Below are 23,171 nucleotides of genomic sequence, written 5' to 3'. Positions count from 1 at the left end.
CAAAGCAGGAGGGAGGCTTAGAGGGAGGTCACGAGGTAGGAGAGGAGAGAAAGAGGGAGATGTTAGAAAGGTGTTCACAAGTAAGAGGGTAGTGGGACTGGAAGGCAGACTAAGGAAGAGACAAATGTCAAACAGGTTGATAATAACCAGAAAATTCAATATAGGCGGTTTTGTGAAATAATGGAGTCTTGACTGCTTCATTTGATACTTATTTTCCTCAATTAACTGTGTGTGCTTTTCTTATTTTACATTTTTAGTCTGGAGTGCTTTCTGTAAGCAGGGCCTTGCCTGTTCTAATTTTCTGTCAGTATTTTTCATTCCTAAACTCTTCTTAATGTTACCGTGTTTTCTGAATTCTTTTCTCCTGAGAACAATGGTTTGAAAAATTCTAATGTGGGACCACCCAGAGTAGTTTTCTTGCTAATCATAATAGGGGTCCAGTTGGTGTTAAAATCTTAGAATTTATTTTGATATGTATGTAGCAGCACTGTATTACAAGCTCATATTCAGATTGGCTTGTTCCCAAATACTTGATTACTAATGAACATTATTCCTGTTTAATGAACAGATGTGTGTAGTTAGATGTGTACGTGGTTCAGTTCCAAGATGATGTAATAATATCTTGTTGGAAATCATGCAGAGCCAATCCCAAGTTAAGCAATTGTTCATAAAATATAATTTCCTTAGCGTTTTCCAGATACTAATTGTGTCTGTGGAGTAAAGCTTAGATATCTTTTTAGATACCCTTCTTATCTATTTTGACATGTATTTGTGAGAAGGTTGCTACCACAACCAGATGTGTGTTCAGAACTGTGGTCAGCATATGTGGTAGGAAGGATTTTATAAAAACGCTTCAGTCCTTCAGGATGTGATAAACACTTGCAGATCTTTGTTCTGTTAACTTCAAACCTTTTATTGAATATACTAGAACTATCTTATATATCAGTTCTGTACTCTGAAAAAGACCTGTAGTATCTTTTATTTAGTACTGTTTGTAATATGTTGAAGATGATGAAGAACTCCAGAGAAAATGAGATCATTGGTAATATTTAACAGAAGTGAATTAAAGCAGTTCTGTACATCACTTAGAGATTACTTAGAGATTTTCAACAAAAACATGTGTCAGGACAACAAATGTAGCCCTTCTAGACAAAGTTCTTAAAAGCTTTTTTTTTTTTCTATCAGGATGTAACACACAAGATAGTGGATGCTATTGGAGCAATTGCTGGTTCTTCCTTGGAGCAGACTACTTGGCTAAGACGAAACTTAGAGGTCAAGCCTTCCCCCAAGATTATGGTTGATGGAAACAATGTAGAATCGGATATTGAAGGTGACTTCATTTTCATCTTTTATTGGAAATAAAACTTTTAAATAAACATTAATTATCACACCAAAATGAACCAAGAGAAATTTAATATTTGTATTCGAACACATTCAAAATGCTTTGGTATTGTTGAGGCACTAGTGCTTTATTTGGTATGTATGGCAAAGTCTGTGCACATTCAAAGCATGCAGTATTAAAGTATGCCTGCAAGGTGAATAATGGCTTAAGAAAATTTAACTTTGAACTTTTTACTATTATTATCTTCATTTAGACATGTTGTCTCCAGCAATGGAAACTTCAAGCATAACTCCTTCTGTTTATAGTGTCCATGCATTGACCCTGCTTTCTGAGGTAAATACCTCCTCAAGTCTAATAAATGCTCTTATATTAATCTTTCATATCGTGGAAAGCTTGGGGAATGAGCTTTGCTGGGAAACAGTGGTATGAGTGCATACTGGTTCCTGTCATATAACAATAAAACTTTGTTGTTAAGCTAATTATAAATACTCAGTGAGATGGATGAGAAGAAAAGTGTGCCGTTTCAGATGTGTAGTACAGGGAACTGTTGTGGTGACCCACTTCATGTGTTTTAATTTTATGTGTTATTTACTGCTGATAATCACAGTCAATCTGTGGATTTTTTTTTTTTCTTTTCTAGATTGCTTTTTAGAATGATTTGTCCGAGAGTTAATGCTTCTGTATTTTTAACCTCATTTTGCGTTAACAATCAAGGGATATTTTTACTTTGGTTTTTGTGTAGTACTTGAAATTTGATCACCTCTATCATAAACTTGAAGATTCAGTGAAGGACATCATACAAAAAAAAAAAAAAAAAAATATATATATATATATATATATATGTGTATATATATATATATATTAAATAACAAGCAGTTTGGGAATTCATGGTAACGTAACTTCCTCACCTTTTGTAGGTTTTGGCTCATCTCTTGGATATGGTTTTCTACAGTGATGAAAAGGAGAGGGTTATTCCTTTGCTCGTAAATATTATGCACTATGTTGTTCCCTACCTCCGTAATCACAGGTATGTTTACAATTTATTCAATTTGTATAGATCTCTACTACCAATTAAAATTTGTTGTGTTTGATACTTCAGTTGAAATAGGCATGATAAGGATTAGATATCTATTAAAACTTTATGTAAAGCAACAATTTTAAATTGTTTCCTGTTGACTTTTTTTTAGTGCTCACAACGCCTCCAGTTATCGAGCCTGTGTTCAGTTATTAAGCAGCCTCAGTGGGTATCAGTATACAAGGAGAGCATGGAAAAAGGAAGCATTTGACCTCTTCATGGATTCCAGCTTCTTCCAGATGGATGCTTCTTGTGTTAACCAGTAAGACCTTCCTTTATCTGCTTATATCAGTGTTTGTTTCAAATTTTACATAAACCTTTGAACGAGACAGTGTATGATGTGGTCCAAAACTTCCCAACAGGTCTCTGTTGAGAGAAATTAGAGGGATGTCGTGTGTTTTAGATTACCATTTAAATTATGAAACTTGCCTACCTAAGCTGTATTTCTTGTGCAGAAGTCTGTTTTTTCAATTTCAATATTTTTCTGAAGTATTTTCTCTGAGAAAAAGAGGTAGACATTTTATAGTTTCAGATCAAACTGCACCAGGTAAATAGTACCTGTATAGCAGAGAGCTTGGATTGCAAATTGTAGCAGAAATGGATCTGTATTAGTTAAAATAGCAGAAAAAGCTTCCTGTAATTATTTCTTGCTTTTCTGATTTGTATATAATCTTTCTCTTTTAGTTGGAGAGCTATTATGGATAATTTGATGACACATGACAAAACCACATTCCGAGACTTGATGAGTAAGTATTTATTGATGTAGTAGTGACTTCTCCCCAATGGAAACATTTAAAAAAAAAAAAAAAAAAAAAAAAGAGGGAAGGGAAGAATAAGCATCTTGAAGAAAACATTTGTTCAGTGTTGATTTGAGTTTGTTCAAATTATTCAATGTTTTTCTTTTTTCTTCAACTATTTGTTTCTAGTGATCTGTAAATAAGATCTCTTGAAGTGAGAGAATTTGAGACCATCCTGGAGCACAGTGAATTTTGCCTTTATGACACAGTTCCCTAAACAGAGCAAATTTTTTTTTTTTACATGTGACACTGAACTCTGCTTAAGGAAAAAAATGATTCTGCACATTCAAAGCTTATGAGCATATGTACGTGAAAACTGTCTTTTTAAAAAAGGTGTCTGGTCTGCCTCCCAAAGACTCCAAACCCAGCTACGCTGTATATAGCTATGAGTTTTCTTTCAATGTATATTTTAAATCACTATTGTTAAAAGCACAAACTGCAAAAGTATCTTCTTAATGACTGCTTTTAAGCTATGTTAATGCAATGGAAGTAAGAGTTATTTGCTACTTTAAGTGGAATGGAAGGGAAATTTGATGTTAGTCTCTGTGCTCTTCGTTTTGTGTTTCAGCACGAGTGGCTGTGGCTCAGAGCAGTTCGCTCAATCTGTTTGCTAACAGAGACGTAGAGCTGGAACAGCGCGCTATGCTTCTCAAGAGATTGGCTTTTGCAATTTTTAGTAGTGAGATAGACCAATACCAGAAATACCTTCCAGATATACAAGGTCAGTAACATCGTAGCACTTCATGGAGTTTTGGAATCTGATTTTTGACTGAGGGATATTTGTATCACAGGGTAACAGCAGGTACATTTGTCCCCCAGAATATCTGTGTGCAGTACTGTTTCTGTGGTTGAAGACAAAACTTAAGCAGATTTTTAGAACTCTTTCAGTCTGAAATGGTTACAAAGCACATGAACTTTGATTAGCAGTTCACTTAACTAGATTATTTCACTGATTTGTCATTTTATACCTTGGTTGATGTCCTTGGGCACCTGAAAGGTGCTTTTTGACATGACAGCTGCTTATCCCTTGAATACTAGGGATAAATACGAAGGCTGACCTTGAAGAGCTTTTGAATTGTTGACTTCTGTAGTGCTTTTCTTCTGCTTTTCTGATTGTATGTCCTATTTATCACTGAAGAATATCTATTCCACTGACCTTTTTAAATGAAGAGATTGGGAATGGGATCTGTTTGATTTTCTAAGATGATGCAAATAATTACAGCAGATTCTTAGGTATATTGTCTGCTACTGCTGCCAAGATGAATACCTTGGTCTCTTCCTCCGTATAGAAAGTCAGATGCATCATCTTCCTCATTTCATTTGTTCCAGGACTTATTCTTTGAAATTTCTTTCCCCAGTCAGTCAGTAGCTGCATTTACTGTGTTCAGGATACAAGATGCTTTTCAGTGGTCTGAACTGCAAAGTGCATGTGTTGGCTTGACTGATAAATTGCTTTGTTTGCCTCAGTGTTGAATGCTTAATGGTGCTTATAGTTAAATGTCAGCGTGTTACCCCTGTGTAAGATTAATTTACTGTGATGATGCAGCCTTTTAATAATATACACTCTAGCTGTTTGAGCCCTTTTTGTTTTATTTGGAATCTGTTAACTCCTCTATTTAGGAGTAAAACTGCAAAACTCTCAGATGCAGTATTGCAGTAATGTGGAGAACTTGATTGAAAATACACAACTGCTATGAAGTTTCTTGCTTTTGTTCCTTGCTTTGTGAAGGTTCCTTTCTCAGTGGCTATTTGCTACAGCTTTATTCTGTCAATGTAAAAAACATACTGAAGCAATAACATGGCAGATACTTAAAGAGTAAAAGAGGGAAGAAAATGCAGGCTGGAATTATTCTGAACTGAGAAAACCTTCTTGGCTTTTTGTTTCAGAAAGGCTGGTAGAAAGTCTCCGTTTGCCACAGGTGCCCACCCTTCATTCCCAAGTGTTCCTGTTTTTCAGAGTATTGCTCTTAAGAATGTCCCCGCAGCACCTTACTTCGCTTTGGCCTACCATGATCACTGAACTGGTGAGTTGCAGTTAGCATACGTGATTTGGGAAAGTGGTGCAACTTTGAGACACAACCCAATTCCACAATGTTTAAAAAAATTTCTTCTCGATAGCATGCATGTAACTGGAAGCTGACTTATTTTCATAGTCCACATGTCTATTTTTTTCCATTTTTCCCAGCCAAATAGAACACATTAGCTTATATTACTGAAGTTCAAATGTCCCCTGAGTTAAATTTGCCTTTACTTTTATTGTTCCCTACTGACTCCTTCAAATTCTGCCCATGTATGCGTACCCAATCCAACATTGCCAGTCCCTCTGGCTGCTTCCCTGCTCATTCAGCCTTCTTCCTCCAACAACGAGGCTGAGAATCTCCTTAAAGAAGGAGTCAGAATCCATGCCGTGTTGGCAATTAGTGCTCATTCAGATCACGTTGTGGCTGAAATATTGTAACTAGCTTTATACAAGGCTCTGTTCTCAGCTTTTCTGTTTCTCATTTTACTCTGCCAAAGACAGGAGAAACACCTGTTTTCAGAGCTGCCAGCTATGGAGCCTCCAACGTTGACCATTTGACATGCTCCTCTGGGTTTTGGGAAGAGAAATGGTGGAGTGCTTGGTGCATCCTGTGGTCCATTTAGCCTGTTAATAAAGTACTTCCTAAGGGGCTGGCTAACACAAATTACAAATCAGAATAATTGCTGTGATTTGTTTGATATCTGTTGGTGCCTACTGTAGACAACTAACCACAGATTTAAGCAATAGATGAGAAAAGCTGTATATAATATTAAAAAAAAAAAAAGTGCATTTTTTTAGCAGTACCTGCATTGAATTTTAAGCCTGTGAATAGTGTAAGTATTGGAAATCCCATTTAGCCTGTGAGATCTGCTAAGAGCTGGGAGCAGCATGGCTCTCCTGTCCTTGTGCTGTCCCCTGGTGTTTATGCAAGGTGCAGCAGTCAAGGAACTGCTTCCAGCGGGCAGCACTGTGTTGTCTCCAGGAACTCACACCTGAGCTTAACTGCTTCTTTGTGATTCTTTATTCTCATTTCCTTCAGGCCTTGCTCTCTGCTGGGCTCCCTTTCTAAGAAGTGGAGGGAATTAGCCTCTGAGAGCTTCCCTGGCCATAAGAGAGCCAGGTCCTTGTGCTACTTGAGCTGTACATGAGGGATGGATTTCAGAGTGCCATTGTCCACTCGTAGTTCAGTGGGCATCATCCAGGAATGGAAATAAAGCTCCAAACAATAGTTCCTCTAGGGCTTATTACTCACACTTCCCTACAGCATTTTCCTGGGTTGCGTTCTGTAAAAAATGGTATTAAAATACAGCATTTGATCTTCAGGTACAAGTATTTTTACTGATGGAACAGGAGCTCACTGCAGATGAAGACATTTCCAGGTAATTTACGAACTTCCTGCTTTTTTAGCTTAATACCGGTCTCTTGGCACATTGATGGACAGATGAGCCATTCTTCAGAGTAGTTTGTCTTAGAAACAATTGTCAAGCTCAAATGAAAAGGACAAGCGAAGAGTGTTCCAGTCTGACTGCAGTACCAGGAACACATTGTTCAGGGCAAAACAACAACAACAAAGAACAACAACTGTTAGCTTGCTCATAAACATCTAGGGTAAATTATGCGTTACAAGTATTTTAGTTCTTAGTGTCTTCCCGGCTAAAACGACCCTGATTTGCAATTAAAATACACATGACTTTATAGTTTTTCTGTATTATGCATATATTTAGATTAAGATTGCACCTTTTAAAATTCTATTAAAAAAGTGGTTTCTTCTATTGTTAGAAAGACACAGAGATTAGGCAGAGCTTTTAATTTTGTTGTATTGCCTATTTCTATCGCACCTACCCTCTGTGTAGTGTGGTCTAGTTTCAGTCAGTGTTAGCAACAGACTCAGACTTCTCAAAAGAACAAGAGGAGTTATTTGCCCAAGTCTTGTTCTTCACTTTTTTCCTAGCTTTGTATTCTTTTGAAGAATTTTCTGTAAAATAAAGTAATATCCACATAATGAGCGAGTTAAAACTCCCTCTTAATCTGGATGACTGACAGGAATCAGATACAGTTTAATATATTTTTATTTTTATATCTATATAAATGTTTTATTTATACATACACTTACTAAACTCCAGCTATAGCACAGACTTGCAACATTCTGTTTTGATTTATGCATGTCAAATTGTTTTGGTAAATAACAGTTGTGTGTTCATAAAGGCAATAACAGAAGGAGGATCTTCCCATGATGACTTACCTGTCTGCGGTACTTTATTTTAGGACTTCTGGTCCATCCGTTGCTGGTCTGGAGACAACATACACGGGAGGAAATGGTTTCTCCACGTCCTACAATAGCCAGAGATGGCTGAACCTGTACTTGTCTGCTTGCAAGTTCCTGGATTTGGCCCTAGCTTTGCCATCTGAAAACCTTCCTCAATTTCAGATGTGAGTAAAAGATGCTATCATCTAGGTTTCTGGATGTTTATCTGTGCCTCTTGGTAAAATTCTCATGTTTAAAATCTGCATTTTCCAATTTCTTTTCCCTTTCTGGTTTTCATCCAGAGTACCCCACAGTCCAACCCCTGCCAATGGCAGAGTGGCCCCCAGAGCAAATGACACTGCCCAGCAGACGATTTCAAGCTGTTTTGATTTAGCTGTGGCTTGAGATTCTCCACACCTGCGAGCTAATGAGTAATAGCAACTTAAATCAAATATTTTGTTTTTCAAGTATTTAGTTGCAGTAATGTCTGAGAACCCAAAGTACACCCACGTGTCTCAGTGACTAAGTCATCAGATCAGATGACTGTATGATCCCAGTATGATTTCACTTAAATTAACTCCTGTGTGAGCTGACTGGAATATGCAGCAACAAACCTGCTTGTAGAGGGGGCTCTCCAGGTTGGTTTAGAGCAGCAGCGTTCATGCATGCAAACTGCTCGTGCAGTGCCTCTGTGATCCTATTCCATTGGAAAAAAATGAGCATAGAACAATGCTGAAGACTGCAAAAGTGAGAAGCAGCACAGGACAAAACCAAGTATTTCTTCTCTTCCTTGATGCTGCATGGTGGAGATATTTGGTCAGCTCTGATTGACCTGGCATTCTAAAGATCCTCGTGGGTGCTAGAAGGTGGAAGGACTTGCACACTGTCACTTTGTGACCTGAACTATCCATAAATCTAAAGCTAATCTAAAGGTTCCTTGATTTGTTTTATTTTCTGGGTGTTTCGCTCATAATTCTTGCCAAGCTCTCTGTGCTGTCCTAATCTCCACTATTAGTCAAACCAGTTTTATTAAGGTCATTACCGTGCCTTTCTGGAAAGACAGCCGTCATGCTGAATCATGCTGTCCCTTAGAGTTCTCACAGAGACTTGGACAGGAGCCCTGAGGATGGAAACTTCAATTTCCTTTATAGTTTATAATGCAGGTAGCCAGTCTTGGCAGTGCAGTGAGCAGAAGGGGAGGGAATGGTTTGTTTTATCCTTTTGGCCTGTGAATAGATAAAATAAATTAATTCCTCCTATCAACACAGTATATAGAGAACATTCAGTGTGTTATTCAAAGTATCACGAACATGCAAGTGTTTTAAGTAACTTACATATTTTATAATTTAGAGTCACTTTTGGTTCCCTTGCACATAATAAAGATGCAAGTATTTTTACTTCTGGTTTTGCTGCCTTATCTTGATTTTGACATCCTTAAATACTTCAAGAAACTAAAGGAGAAAGACAATGCTACCTTTCTCAGCCATGTTACCTTCTGCTTTTCAGAGTGTGGCTTCGCTATTCCTGTCAAATATTGGGTTTTGGGTTTTGTTCCTTTTTTTTTTTTGATATTTAACTAGATTTCCTCATCCTCTCATGTTCTTAGATCCAGCAGAAAAGGCTGCATGTTCAGTAAGGATAATGTCTGCTTGTGTTATCTCATGACAGGTATCGCTGGGCTTTTATTCCAGAAGCATCAGATGATTCAGGCTTGGAGGTACGAAGACAGGGTACACATCAGAGGGAATTCAAACCTTACGTGGTGCGTCTGGCAAAGCTGTTGCGAAAAAAAGCAAAGGTACGCCACTTCTATCCAGCTCTGCTTTTCAGTGAGAGCTTAGTGCTGCAAGTTACTGTACGTCTGAGTGTTTATTTCAATGGAGAATGGAAAGGAGCTTATCCAGCATGGGAGATTCCTGCTGGTGTAATCTCAGGCCAGCATCAGACAAAGACATAGGTAGGTTTATTAAAAAAAAAAAAAAAAAAAAAAAGTCAATGACTTTGAATATTTTTTTCTGTTCACTCAATACGGGGTGAGATGACCACGAGGTAATGAATACGGATTTCCAGGCCATTTCTTCTTGGAGCAGAGGAGGACACTGTCGCGTGTAGCTGTGCTTTTCTTAGAAAATACTGTTTCTGAGCAAAGTGTTTCAGTTGGCTTTAATTCTGCCTCGGGGCGCTCTGACTAATGCTCTGATTCATGCAGCGGGGTGTTTCTTAGGCTCTGTTGTCCGAGGGGAGTGTGCTTAAAAACCTCCTTCGGCACTGCTGGCCATAAACAGAACAACCTGACAGTGCTGTCATTGTCTAGGAGTGTCTTGGCCCCATGAGCCCCTCTCTGCCGTTCCTGGCCAACGCGCTCTTGGGGGCCGGTAACTTCCTGCTGAAACACGGCACCCAACCAACTGCACAGCCTTCATGGCAGCGTATGATTTCCATATATGAAATGCAGTCTGAAAGTTCTCCTCTTTCCTTCCACAGGACAAACAGGAGGACTTTAAGACGGTGGTTTTGGAGGGATTGGAGATGGCCAAGCATCAGGTGAGGGTGGCCTTTGATGCTTGAGTTGTGAAATAAGCTCACCATAACACCATCACCTTGAGGCCCCGGGTAGCATTTGACTTTCTGAACTGAAAGAGAGGAGTCTTTTTAGAGGACAAAGCGAGCTATTTTTGAAGTGAAGTAATCCTAAGGGCCCTCATCTTTATAGATGGCTCATAAATTTACTTTTAAGTTGGTTTCCTACATGAATAGATTGCAAAAAAATTAGTTTTTTGTTCTAAAAGGAATCATCTTCACAAATCCGTGTGAAATTAATTATGCCAAACAGAAAGCAGGCATGAAACAATCCCTAACCCAGTCTGTGTCAAATTAACTGTTGCTTTTAGTATCTGAGGAGGTAGCGGTGTTGGCAAAGATGCTGCTGTGAGGAAATGGCTTGGACAGATTGTATTTCATTGCTCAGAGGCACTGGCAGTGTTTGCACGTGCACCCACACGGCTGACTGCTGGGTGCGCTGCTGCCGGCCACGTGCTGGAGCCGCTCCGTGCTCCTCGCGGGGTTGTATAGAGCACGGCGGAGACCGGTACCGAAAAGTCTCTCTTCCATGAATCCGATGGGAAACTTTTAAATTACAAAAATTAGCAGTTTCTGTAGGAGGCATTGTCAACTCTGTGTTGGAATGTAGTCTTCCTTTTGTTCTAGCTTATTTTGCAGCCTTTCTTTTCTAGAAATACCGTAGAGAATAAGCAGTATAGCTGCAATAATTGTTTCCTGTGACAGGGAGCCAAACAACCAGACTGAAATGCTGAATGTGTTCATATTTAATCTAATTGCTTTGTGAAACAGATGTCACAGGCTCCTGAATTGGAACAGACAGTTGCTTTTATTTGAAGGACAAAAATTATATTTGCTAAATACCATTTCTTGAAGAAATCTGCTCAAAGGCTGCGCCATCACTAATCCTTACCATATGCTCCACTCGTCTTCATTCTCCCTTCATTACTGAGCCTGCTCCTTAGCAGCAGGGCCCACACCCATGGTGGCTGCACAGCCCATGGGGTTCTTGGACCCAAGAGCAGCTGGATGTTAGTGCTCAGATACTTTAGCATGCAGACGTTTAAGGTGACCCTGAACAGTTGTTATACCAGGACACTGACTGCAAGCATTGGGTGTGTGACCACTGCCTTCAGTGGTGGTGCTCCTAAAGTTCTCTCCCTTGAAATTCTCCCCGTGAAGTGCAAGGTGTGTAGTCAGGGGCTTGTGGGAGCACGCGATGAGCAGCTGAACTGGGTTGCATTGCGAGAACTTCCTGACGTGCTAGTGAGGTGTCTGCGCAGAGCCTCCAGATGTGCTAGTTATGATATTTGAAACAGCACTGCCTTTGCTCTTCTGAAAATTTGGAACTCAAGCTACAAAACGAAAATGCTTCATTTCCATTCTAACACCCTGAGGGGTTTATTGTCCCTGCCACAGGCTGTAGGATGCAGCCTGAGGGCTGTCTCAGAAATGCAGCCTGCTTTACAGAGCAGCTAGAGGAGCAGTGGAGGCAAGTGTTCGCCTGGTGCCGCCTCCAAAGGGCTCCAGCCAAGCGGTAACAGGGAGCAGATCTGCTCCGAAAGCTGCGCGGCAGCCTCTGTGTACTTTGTTGCTGGGATAAATAGTTCTAGGATAAGGAAAAATACTTTATCAGGCATTAGCCTCTTATTTGTGCCTGTATTTCTTGTTTTGTCCTGCATTATTTCCTGTTTCTCTCTATTTTCAGAAAAACCCAGAAGAGGACAGCTCAGGGAAAACACTAAGCTGGGAGCCAGGCCACTTGCTTTTAACCATCTACACTGTTCGCAGCATTGAGCAGCTTTTGCCTTTCTTTAACGTACTCAGCCAAGTTTTTAACAGCAAAGTCACAAGCAGGTGCGTTGGACACTCAGGGAGCCCTGTCCTTTACCCCAACTGCTTCCCGAACAAGGACATGAAGATGGAGAACCTCAAGCAGTTCTCTAGCAAAGCGAGGCAGAAGATAGAAGAAATGGTGGAGAAGGATTTCCTTGAAGGGGTCATAAAAACGTGAACCAAACCGGTACTGTTCAGCCTACATGTAATGTACCTATTTAAAAGAAATACTGTATCTTTCCCGGGTGTATAGTATTCTTTTCTTACTTTGTATGTAATGAAATACTTAATGTTGTATTTAAGTTAAATATTTGTAAATAAGAGTTCTGGATGTGGCCTGAATCAAGTGTAATTATTGGTGGCTCATATTGATTATGGTGCCTACTATTTACAGTACACATTTTGTTGTCTTGAGTTCTGTCTTAAAAAAAAAAAAAATCCTAAAAAATACAAGGTGCACATTTTTTTCAATTTGTTTCCAGTTTATTTGTCTTTTTTTTTTTTTGATCCGTTGGAACTTGTGCTTATTTCACAATCTCCAGAAGGCCATGCTGAGAGTTAATGCAGTTGGTATCTTTATTGGAGGTAGATAACTGAAAGATGCGGACGAGCAATGCCTGTGTATTCAAAGTGTGCCATCCCGTTAGCTCAGCCCCCTCACACTGAAGGGGAGTAGGAAAGGTCACAGAAATCAGACTTAAAAAAGCAGTTGCAGTAATAGTGTTTATGATCATTTTTAAGCCATATGTTAAGTTCATATAAAAAAAAAAAAGCTATTATTGCAATAAGACGTATTATTTGCAAACACTCTCTCATCATGGTGTTGCCCCTGAAGTGAACTTAGGCTCCAGCCCAGCACAGCCTTTGGGTGTGGGGGCAGCAGAGGAGCTGTTCGTGCAGCAGCCATCCCACAGCCCTCAGGGTGGGGGAGCCGGCCTTCAGGCACAGCCTGACAGCCTGTGACTTGGGGAGGGGCAGGGAATTCGTCACAGTAACGCTAAAATATGAATGCAGCAGTTAGCCTAGGTGAGTCATGGTAATCAGTGAAAGCTGGTCCCTTTTAATTAATCTGAGTACCAGCTGCTGAATGCTGCAGTGTCACTATGTACCTGTTACTGCCTCATGTCAGAATGCAGCCCGTGCCTGGCTGCTGTAAGGCTGAAGGGAGCCTCCTCTCCAGTGAGCCTCCACTGGAGCTGCTGGGAGCTGCGCTGCTGGCAGTGGAGCAGGTGGTTCATCAGTCTGAGGCTGGAGCTGCAGCTCTGCTCTGGACGTGAACCACCCCCAGATGCTGAGCAGTGACACACCTGGAGTACAGCTGGTGCTGCCAGCAGGTCAGTGCCAGGCATCGAACACCCTCCTCTCCCATCCTCCAGCAGTAAGAGGTAAGGTGTATCAGAGGTAAGAAATAACCGGAATAACGTTCTGCTCAGTTCTGATTAATCCTTGCAACAATCAAGAAGAGTTCAGTACATCCACATTAGCCAATGGTAGGAAAATGATTATTTTTAAAAAAGTCATTTTATGAACTTCAGGCGCAGTCGTATTGTTATAGCGGCTGGGGTGGTGCTCCTCTCCCACCGGCGAGGTGGTAAACAGCCAGGCTTACTTCATGGGCAAGGGCATCAGCATTCTCCTGTGGAGTATTGTGAAATTAGTTACACCGGTGTCAGGAGTGGGAGTTTAGAATAAATTTAGAATGAATATGCAATCCTGCAGCCAGAGCACTGAACAGTTAGTTCATGCAAGTACTGTTTTTCCCTTATTTCTGTGTCATGTTGAGGTGCCTTCATGACCGTGGTCATGAAGATGGGGGTGTGAGCTATGACTGTTTTAAGAGCTTTAGGTGGCAACATTTGCAACTTTTAAGTGTTTTAATTCTTAAGGGCATCCAAAGTTTGCTTTGATTTTTTTTTCTGCCTCTTAAGAAATCATGCAGTTACTGGCTGCATAGGTAACTTTTGTCTCAATCCTCAGTTCTCAGAAGGTTGACTTTCTTTTCAAAATTTAGCGTCAAATCTGCCTTTGGAAATATCTGCCTTTTAGAGTTAGATGTTAAGAACATTAAACATCACTTTTATAAATCTAAGAAAATCTGAAGAGATCTTCTTTTGATCACCAAGTTCTTTGCTAAGTCTGGTACCTGCTGCATTTGATGTAATTACCATCCCCCAGTGCTTACATACAAGTTGTTTAAGTTCTGACCTGCGTGTCTGCTTCAGCGTATATCCTAACAACATCTTCTGTTCCCGACGGACGGACAAATGCTCGTGAGAACTTGTACTTCTTCACCAAGGCATCGATTTTCTCTTGTAGCCCTGGAGGTGTAACTGCCCGTCTTTCTGCGTCTGTTGTGTCAATAACTTGTCTGTCGGCAACCTGCAACAGAAACAGACTTCCTGCTACAGCATGCGAATGGATTGCCCTGAGGGCAGAATGAAGCAGGCCACTGGTAAGAGGGCTTTAGGCTTTGGTGTGTGGCACTGTCGGAACCAGAGCACAGTTTGTCCCACTGCCTGTGGCTAACTTAAGGACAGTTCTAAGTGGCACAGGAAGAAAAGTCCAGCTGCTGAGCAAAAAAACAGGACAGTTAAATTTTGACCTATAACAGAGCAACACTCGAGCCTGTCTCTCTCACCCAGAATGCTCAGATCTTGTCAGCCACAGGCAAAGTGGAACAGAAGCACTGATTTACAGGATTCTATTTTCACGTAAGCATATTTCCAAGAAACGTACGTAACTTACCTGAACTTTGAGCAGCCGGTTTGGGAAGTCGGTGTAGAAGGCATCCCACTGGTGCACAGTCAGACCTTTCAGGGACAGGATGGCTTCGATCACCAGCATGTCTGAGATGGCGTCACCCACCGTCTGTGAGCAGGGAGGAAAGGGAAGAACTGGAGAACTCAGCAGTGCAGAAATGAAGGCATGATTTGATCAGTTAGTTTCCACATGAAGAAAGTGAATGCGCAGGCAGCCCATTTGTCTCGGTTTGGGTAGGATTTTCTTTTTCTCCTGTTTTTCTACACACTTTGTTTGTGGTAAGGAGAACTGCAGCACACTTGTGCAACTTTCCTAGTGAGAACCGGCACCTCACCTCTGTTCTGGGGTTAGGATGCTTAAAGCTGGTCCCTGAAGTGTGACTGGGCACTACTCCCAGAAAAACACTGGCTGTGCTAGGACACATGGGAATCCCCATGGCTGCACAGACAAGGGAGTGTCTCCACCCTCCCCTACTGAAAACATGTGGAAAACATGTTGAAAGATGAATTGCTATTGAATCATGAACAAGTCCCATACTATCACCAGGTTCTCCTGCCATCCTATTCCCTCCTTTGATTCCGAACCCAGAATCCTACACCAGACTAAAGCATTCTGCATCCATTCCCGAGAAAGTCTGACATCTTTCTGAAAACTGCTACTGCCCCTTTCCTCTCGCTTTCCATCATGGCACAGTACTTCCTGCTCCAACTGTCCCTGAACAGTGTTAGCCCCATGACTGTCTCTATAGTGATTTATTTCTCTCAGCTTTTACCTGATTAATGAGGTCAATTAGGTTTTCAAGCACCTTCGCTGCTTCTCTTTTTGCATCATCTTTCTCTTCTTTTGCCAGTTGTCTTATCGTATTTTCAGCAGCTTTGCTGAAGAGCACCTAGAATTAAAAAAAGAAAAAAAAAAGAAAAGCTTGTCAAGACCAGCCCACATCAAGGAGGAAAGCCGACATAGCAAGGGGGAAAAAGAAGAAAGCCTTCTCCCACTTAGGCCAACCCAAATAATTGTCATTAAGGTTTGCTTCTATGAATTTGTTTCCCCCCCACAGAACAGAAAAGGCAGTGGCACTGCTATGATAAAGAACGAAGGCAGAAAACAAGCCTGCTCTCAAACAAGGAGAGAAAAATCTCAGTGATAACTGTAAGAAGACAGTGAAAAGACCTAATTCTCAGGCTAATTTGACACTTTTTGTATGTCTTGGCTGCAGATATGATGCATTGCATGCTCGTACTTACTGTCCCGTGTCCATTTGCCTCAAAATAAACACCAACATCAAACTCCTGAGCCTTGTGATGCAGGTGTTTCACTCCAGTTTTGACACAGTGAACAGGCACCTACAACCCATGGATATACAGAGAATATAAACAGTGTCACAGACTCACTCTGGTCAGCAGATGGTAACTGCAGCTGAAGTGACAAACAAATGTCACAAATGAAGTGACAAACAAACTAACCACGCTGCGTTTCACAGCTACTGAGCTTCCAAGAGCTTAAATTATCCGTTACTTCAGCAAACTGCATGAAAAAAGAGGATTTCATTTCTTCAAATGGAAATAAAGGTTGATTCAAAAACAAAAACCACAACCAAGGAAATCCTAATTTTGTTTTACCTTTTGCCAAACCTTTTTTTTTTTTTAAAAGTAGTGAAAGCTGACTAGCATTTTTCAGCTTTGTTCTTCCAAATCTCCTTTGCCACTACTTTATTAACTGCTGCAGGTTTTAAAGAGTCTTTTTGTTTAGCCGAGGTTAAGCTTTCCTAATGATCATGTTACAGTAACACTTACTAGAAAAGTAAACAACATTAGCAGAACACTGCCAGGGATAAATTAGAGAATACCTGCAGCGTTTCCTCAAGGTACCGCGTTGAACTCCCATTGGCGTAGGCTGTTTGTATTACTGCCATCTTCAACGTCTGTCCCACCTGAGCAAACCAAGAAGCAAAGCACTTTACTGTCCCCAGGAACACAGTCAGAGGGGCAGGGCAAGTGGAAGGAGAATCAGAATACTTGTGCAGGTCTGGATCTACGTTCTCCTACAGAGCCTTAAAACTCCTGGGTATCAGGGCATTATCTCACACATCAGACACCATCCACACGTTTAAGACAACAGGAATCTTATTCAAGTCTTTGTGTTTGACAGTTTTTGTGGCTGGCTTGAAGCATCGCTCCACTCAGGGACCTTGGGCTCTGCAAACTGAGCATCCATCATTAACACCAAGACTAGGAGAATTTCTGAAAAAGCATGATTTTTTTTTGTTTGTTTGTTTCTTTGTTTTTTCCCCTCTATTCCCTGGGGAGGATGGATGCTGTGCTACGGATATTAGTTTTAGAATTATGTCATACAAACCCCATGACTGTCGTAAGTTCTCATGCAAGTAGAATGCTCAACATTTATCCAGTTTCATGGAAGCACTGAGTACTGAACCCAAAAAATAATGAAAGATATTAAAATAAGAGAATGGAAAATCACTACGTTCAACACAAAGTGGAAAAGTTCTCTCACTAAGAAAAGCTTCAAGGTTCAAATTTCAGTGCTCAAATAAAAATCTGGAGCCTGGGAGTCACAGTCTTACAAAAAGTAACATTTTTGCCATGCCAACGAGGTACAAAACATCTCTTCAAAGCGGGTTTACTTTAGGTATATGTAAAAAAACACACGTGGGTACAAACTAACACAGCTCTTTTCAAGTATTTTACACTTTTCTCTATTTAAAGCATGAGCATTCAATTCATACGTTAAAGTTACCTTGGCAAGAAGTTCTTTAAGGAAGATACTAATTAAAGTTGCTATTTTATCTCCATCTATGAGGTGAAAATGGCCAGCTGTGTCCGTGTAGTAATACACAATTCTATCTGCATCGCCATCGAACGAGCAGCATCTCTCATTAGGCTTCATGTCTAGCCCTAGTGCACAGAGTTAGAAATGTGAGTTAGAGATGGGAAAAAAGGTTACAACACGTTTAAATTAGCCCCAGTGCAGATCTCGTCCAGAAATTGGCTCTGTGCAGACACACACAAAATCAATGGTCAAAAACTGATACTGCTTTGTTACCAAGAAGCTTGCAACAGTGACGCTGTACTAAATGGCTATAGTTTACTAAACTACTATAGTTTAGACTTCTTAATTGTATTGTTTCCACCAGACAAACCCGTACCGCCACCTCGCTCCCGTTGGGACCCGAGGCGCTGTCCCAGCAGAAGGCAAACACACACCCATCAGCGACACCGTCACCGCAGTAGAGTTGCGGCAACAGACAGCCCGCAAACCCCAACACTGGTAAAACAACCCCACTCCAAAGCAACCACCAGCAACCCTCAGAGCTCAACAAAACCTGTAAGTGGATGTGGTGGCCTAAGAACACCTCATGCTTTGCTGGCTCGCTATTCGATTTATTCAGCAGTATGTCTAACACATGCAGAGTGCCAACCTCAAAACCTTTCTAGGCTTAGTGCCAATACAGAAATGGCTAGGAAGCAGTCACCGTATGACAGAGCACATGGAAATGAAATGCTCTTTTATTAAGCTACACCTGGCTTTTCTTCTCCAAGATGCTAACCAAGACCCTTCCTTGTGTTAACCTGAGTTCACTTCTCAGGAACACTGCACCTGGCCATCCCTAGGCTGATTTCAGAGCCCATTAGGAGCATAGCTTGGAGCTCCAAAGGATGCTCCGCACCCTGCAACCCCTTCTTGGGGGAACAGACTTAGCACACAAGCAGGCCAGAAAACCCACCCACATTGCTGACACCTTTTGTCCTGCAAAGTGCAGGAACCGCAAATGTGCCTGCAAGCAGCATGCAAGGGGGCAATGCTGCTGTACTGCCGCGTCCAGACATGGTGAACAGCTGAGGCGAGGGTGCAGTTGTTGACTGGAGAACCCGGTTTAGCCTCAGGTAATCTAATATTCAAAGCAGCCTCTGTTCTCCCACTTCGGGGATTTTCCTTGCTGCTCTCTGCAGGCAGCTGGTTCAAGTCATCTTCCCCTGGGTGAGGTCAATCCGTCACTTTGCTGGCACCAAGGAGTTAATTACGACAGCTCTTTCTCAGGAACCTGGGAAAGCCTCTGCGAGCCCAGCCCACAATATCAACATTTCCTGATAACACATCAGGAGATAAAACTAAGCTCATGTCCTTGCTGATCCTTGGGCTCCACCAGCTTAACATTCAGGTCACGTATCAGCCCATCACAGATCTCCAAACAGTTTTGACCTAGGATTGTGCCCAAAACTGCCAGAGGATTCCCTCTTTCCATCACACGAGCAGAATCACTCATACAGTCACTAAGTAAGAAAGCAGGGAGCTCAGCTCACCTGTAGCTGCTACACCCTGCACTTTCAGATCTGGAGAGGAGATAAATGGATGTAAAAATACTGACTACGTACCTTTAGGTGGCTTCTGGTGAACTTTTACAAAATCTGCACCGCACAAGTGATTGAGTTTCTCCTTGGTTCCGTCATTATAGATGTGAACTAGCACCTCCTTTGGGAGGTAGGGCTGCATCTCCGACAGCTTCAGGGCTCCGATACCATTGGCACAGTCAATCTTCAGATGCCGCTGACCCTCCCCAGAGCCGGGAGACTTGACACACAGGAAGAAAGGCAAAGTGAACTCATACCCGAGTGACACCATAGGCACCCTCACCACACCCAGAAACACGCTGAATTCCAAATTTCAGACTCAAACAGGCTAACAATCAGGAGATACCCATTTTGTACACTTGCAAGAAGACAAGAACCGATAATCACCTTTTTTATCAGTTCCATAAAAGCTTTGGATAGTTTTTGGTAATAACCTTCCAGCGTTGGTTTCCCATACTGCTCCCGGGTGTTCTGACAGCAGACCACGTAATGTAGCTGTGGTGTGGTCACCAGACCATAATCTAACATAAAACAAAGGGCACAATATTCAAAAATAGAACACTGAATTAATTCATCCTTAAAAGCAGTATGGTATTTCCTACTCTACAGTAACCAAACACAACACAGGAAACACACAAGAAATTTTTCAAGTTCTGCTATTAACCCACTTGCATTAAAGCAATCCAACTCTTCTGAAAGAAGAGTGTTACACGCAAAAGTGGAAATGGCATCAGGGCTGCTGCATTAGGTCTACACAGCAGAGTCACATTTACACAGAAACCTGCCATCAGACTAGAACCACAAAAGCTCAACATACCGTGGTACTGGCCGCCCAGAACAGAGACACCATCTATTACCGCCTGTGAAAGCTTCTTGCTGCTTGGTCTGGAAAACAAGAAACACAGCTGATAACCTTTACAGGAAACACTTGTGTGGTTTGGAAAGGAAACGCATGTGGAAGATCACTATGAAAAGCAGGTTTCCTGCCAGTGGACATTTCTTCATTCAACATGAAGAAATCCATACCTTTCTCTACTGAAGGGGTCAACAATAAAAAAAAAAAAATTACAGTCACTAGGCCAAAGAACTGTGGAGATGAGTAAACTTCAAAACACACCTGGATGTGACATGGTGCCCACAAAACAGAACACTAAAGCATTCAATTCAGAAGCAGCGCTAGGAAGTTCTCGTAATTATCAGAGAAGCTAATACAGCAATGATGTTGGAACGCTTCTGTTGGTTTCTATCACAAATCAGTGCCAAAGGCCCAACGTGGCTGCTGGGTGCTTAGCTCTCTGCAGCCCTCAGGAACAAGCTGCTGGCACCTCTGTAAAAGCAGCATACACCTATTTTGTGATTACCTGGTGTCTCTACCAATAAACACTGAAGCATCTTTTTGCTGGTTCACTGCTGCTTTTTGGCAGATCTCAGTTAGTGTTTTCTGTAACTCTTGCTCCTCTGCATTTGCTAGCTGGGTGGCATATTCTTCCCAGGAGGGGTGCAGCATTTCACCGAGAGGATCAACCAGCTTCACACCATTATCTTCCTTAGAAGGAAACAGAACAGAACATACTAGAAGTGGGAAACTTAAAAGCTCTTTGAAGACAACTGACACAAGGCTTAATCACATTGCTTCTTTAATTATGGAATGTTTCTGGAAAGCGATAGCTTAGCTATTTATTCCGACCTCCAACAATCCCCCAAAGTAATATAAGCAGCATTTTAAGTCACAGATTCCCCCTCCCTTATAATTTTGGCATCAAGTTCATTTGACATTAAAATGTCTTAAGGAATACTCCACAGCAACAGCAGTCTAAGTGTTCGGTTTGAAACTGCTGCATTTTACTTTTTTTTTTTTTTAAATACCAGATTTTGCTCAAATGTTCATCTTTTCGAGGGTACTCCTGGCCTTGCCCATGTTACAAATTTCCTAACATTGCAGCATTTATTTTTCCACATGACAGCAACTGAACCCTCCCATATTTTCGAGGAAAAGCTATGTTAAACATGCCACAGATCATATTTCAAGGAAGCAGGCTGAACACACCCCTTAAGGATGTGCAGGTACCTGCAGGACGTGACCTCTAGGTACTTTTTGTTCCCGTTATTGTGAGGGGCTTTGATTCCACCAGTGACCCCATCCGATGTCTTTGAAAATAAAAGGTTGTTCTTACTTCAGGATTGTGAGATGCTGTAACCATGACACCGATGGTAGATCCTGTGGCTCGGGACCTGAGAGCTGCCAGCAAGCCCATGCGGAACATGACGTGGTCGAGCTGCTCTGCCTTGCTGCGGAACCCAGCAGTGCCATACTGAAGGGTGAGTCCAGCAGGCTTAGGATGCAGCGCTGAGTATTTTTTCAGTGCTTCAAAATCCATTTCTAGAGAAGGAAGTAGCAGAGATGCCCGTGAGAGAAGCAAGTCATTAAAGTTTGTTTCACAGTTTGCACTTCATTTAATTTTGAAGGCTACGGATATCTTAAACTGAGGGCAAGACAATACCATCAATAGCCCATAAACCCCTTGGAGGGACTGTGGGGAGGACCACTACAGGAGCAACCCATGAAGGAGCCTCTGCTTTCCCAGTGCAACACTAGATAACCAGAGCAGGGCCAGATTTCACCAGATCACAAGACAATGCAGCGATTTAGCCGAGGAGCTCTGAAATTCTCAGTTGTCCACTGGCAGGGCTCCCAGCAAAGCTCTGGCAAAGGGCCGGCCGCTTCCCACTTCAGCGTTAGCCACTCATTGCGCGTGACCACGGCTCCACGCACCAACCCTTGAGCCCTGATGCAGCCCGCCGCCCCTCTTCTTACCCTCGCAAATCGCAGGGAAGCTCCGGGCAGTGTCAGCGGGTATCTTCTTCGGGCTGCAGCTCAGCCAGGTGCGTGAACGCGGACAGAACACGACAGAACACGAGTCGCTCCCAGGACCCGTAACGTTGGCAGGCTCTGGGCCGGGGGTGCCACCCGAGCACCCCTCCACGAGCAGCCCCCAGGGGCTCAGCCGCGTTGCTTGCAGGGGGGCGGCTCCCGGACTCACCGCCCTCAGCCGCCACCGCCCTCCTCTTCCGGGCTCAGCACAGCCACGTAGCCTCCGAGCTCCGCCCGCTCGGCAGCCGGCGCTGACAGGACCCCCGGCGGCGGCTGCGAGCCCCCAGCCCGCAGGCACAGGGGGTGAAGGAGGGATGGAGGCTGCCCCCGCCCGGCCTCGCCTCAGCGAGGCTCTCCCTGAGGCAGCCCGCGCGCCGCGACCGTTGAGCTTCAAACGGCGGCGACCGTTGGTGCTGCCCCCCCCCCCACCAACCCCAACGGCCGCCGGTGGCCGGGAGCGCGGCGCGCGTGCGCGCCCCCGCCCGCCTCATGGCGGCTCCTCTGAGAGAGGGAAATAGAGAAAAGAAAAAGGAGATCAGGCACGATAATCTCAGTTTTCTCCTGGTCTAAGATAAACGTATTCTGTTTATCATCTATAATCCTGAGAATGCTTCATCTCTTAGAGTGAATACGTGCTTAAAATAATGGCAATACCTCTATATACAGTGCATACAATCATAAACACTTCATAAAATGTTTGGCTTTTTTAATAGATCCAGCAACTGGGCTGAATTCATTGATCAGATGCCCATTTGGTAAGGGACGAGATTCTCAAAAGCCACTTTCCCCTTTATTTTGACACATTAGTACGGTTTCCAACACAAAAGCACATTGGGAGCATTACTGAGGGAGCATTACTGATACCGTCAAGGTGCAGTGTGCGCAGCATCTTTTACTGCTTTGTGAATCATCTACTCTCACTTCATTCCACAAACCCATGAAATGCAAAGACTTTTGTGCTGCACTATCGAATTTTGCTTTTAAACAAAGCGGAGGGGGGAAAGAAAGCCCACCTCACTCTATCACGTGTGAGCTTTGGGCACTATCTGTACAATCTTTTAATGCTGTTGGCACCATTCCCAATATCCTTTTGCTATCATCTCATTATGGTCTCGTTACATTAATGGTAATTCTTAATAGTAGTAGTTGTTCAACTCATTGTATTTTATGCTTATGCTGTTAGACCAAGCATGTTGGAAAGGAAAACACCTAAGATGAGATGAATAAAGTTTAGTGTTTCCTCTTCCCCCCCCTCCCCCCAGTTTAAATGTATAATACAATGGATTATCATATTTAGA

The 23,171-nt window shown here is 42.3% G+C and overlaps 2 protein-coding genes across 10 annotated transcripts in view; one reads left to right on the top strand and one right to left on the bottom strand.

Moving 5' to 3' along the window:
* Positions 1-12,345, top strand: part of DOP1A (DOP1 leucine zipper like protein A) — a 61,360-nt gene extending 49,015 nt beyond the window's left edge. For 5 of the 9 annotated variants that reach the window (XM_027454950.3, XM_038176583.2, XM_038176579.2 and 2 more), the window contains 12 exons: positions 1,186-1,330; positions 1,596-1,675; positions 2,260-2,369; positions 2,530-2,679; positions 3,102-3,163; positions 3,783-3,935; positions 5,102-5,238; positions 6,558-6,613; positions 7,500-7,664; positions 9,148-9,277; positions 9,964-10,023; positions 11,747-12,345. In XM_027454950.3, the coding sequence (XP_027310751.3) occupies positions 1,186-1,330; positions 1,596-1,675; positions 2,260-2,369; positions 2,530-2,679; positions 3,102-3,163; positions 3,783-3,935; positions 5,102-5,238; positions 6,558-6,613; positions 7,500-7,664; positions 9,148-9,277; positions 9,964-10,023; positions 11,747-12,052 (1,554 nt within the window). In that variant the 3' untranslated portion in view covers positions 12,053-12,345. Of the gene's footprint in view, positions 1-1,185; positions 1,331-1,595; positions 1,676-2,259; positions 2,370-2,529; positions 2,680-3,101; positions 3,164-3,782; positions 3,936-5,101; positions 5,239-6,557; positions 6,614-7,499; positions 7,665-9,147; positions 9,278-9,963; positions 10,024-11,746 lie in introns of those variants that run through there. The other 4 variants (XM_072036240.1, XM_072036241.1, XM_038176584.2 and 1 more) reach the window with 2 other exon arrangements.
* A 947-nt stretch (positions 12,346-13,292) lies between these two features.
* On the bottom strand, positions 13,293-22,294 carry PGM3 (phosphoglucomutase 3). The gene is made up of 13 exons (XM_005024795.6): positions 21,817-22,294; positions 21,176-21,381; positions 20,363-20,547; positions 19,819-19,886; positions 19,389-19,522; positions 19,026-19,221; positions 17,389-17,546; positions 16,481-16,564; positions 15,879-15,977; positions 15,407-15,523; positions 14,620-14,742; positions 14,080-14,253; positions 13,293-13,510 (listed from the first exon to the last, which is right to left on the bottom strand). The coding sequence occupies exons 2-13, from the start codon at positions 21,377-21,379 to the stop codon at positions 13,424-13,426; spliced, it is 1,629 nt and encodes a 542-aa protein (XP_005024852.4). The 5' UTR covers positions 21,380-21,381; positions 21,817-22,294; the 3' UTR covers positions 13,293-13,423.
* Positions 22,295-23,171: the final 877 nt, after the last annotated feature.

Source organism: Anas platyrhynchos, chromosome 3 (genome assembly GCF_047663525.1).
Source record: "Anas platyrhynchos isolate ZD024472 breed Pekin duck chromosome 3, IASCAAS_PekinDuck_T2T, whole genome shotgun sequence".
NCBI classification, from domain to species: domain Eukaryota; kingdom Metazoa; phylum Chordata; class Aves; order Anseriformes; family Anatidae; genus Anas; species Anas platyrhynchos.
The sequence above is the reverse complement of the archived record's forward strand: the minus strand, read 5'-3'. Positions and strand labels throughout refer to the sequence as shown.

Coding starts and splice junctions, on each gene's coding strand:
- PGM3 (XM_005024795.6), bottom strand. CDS start 21,379: ATGGATTTTGAAGCACTGAAAAAATACTCAGCGCTGCATCCTAAGCCT. Junction 16,565..17,388: donor TTAAAGAACTTCTTGCCAAG/GTAACTTTAACG, acceptor TGGTTTGCTCAG/GTGGGACAGACGTTGAAGAT. Junction 14,254..14,619: donor ACCGGCTGCTCAAAGTTCAG/GTAAGTTACGTA, acceptor TTTCTGTTGCAG/GTTGCCGACAGACAAGTTAT.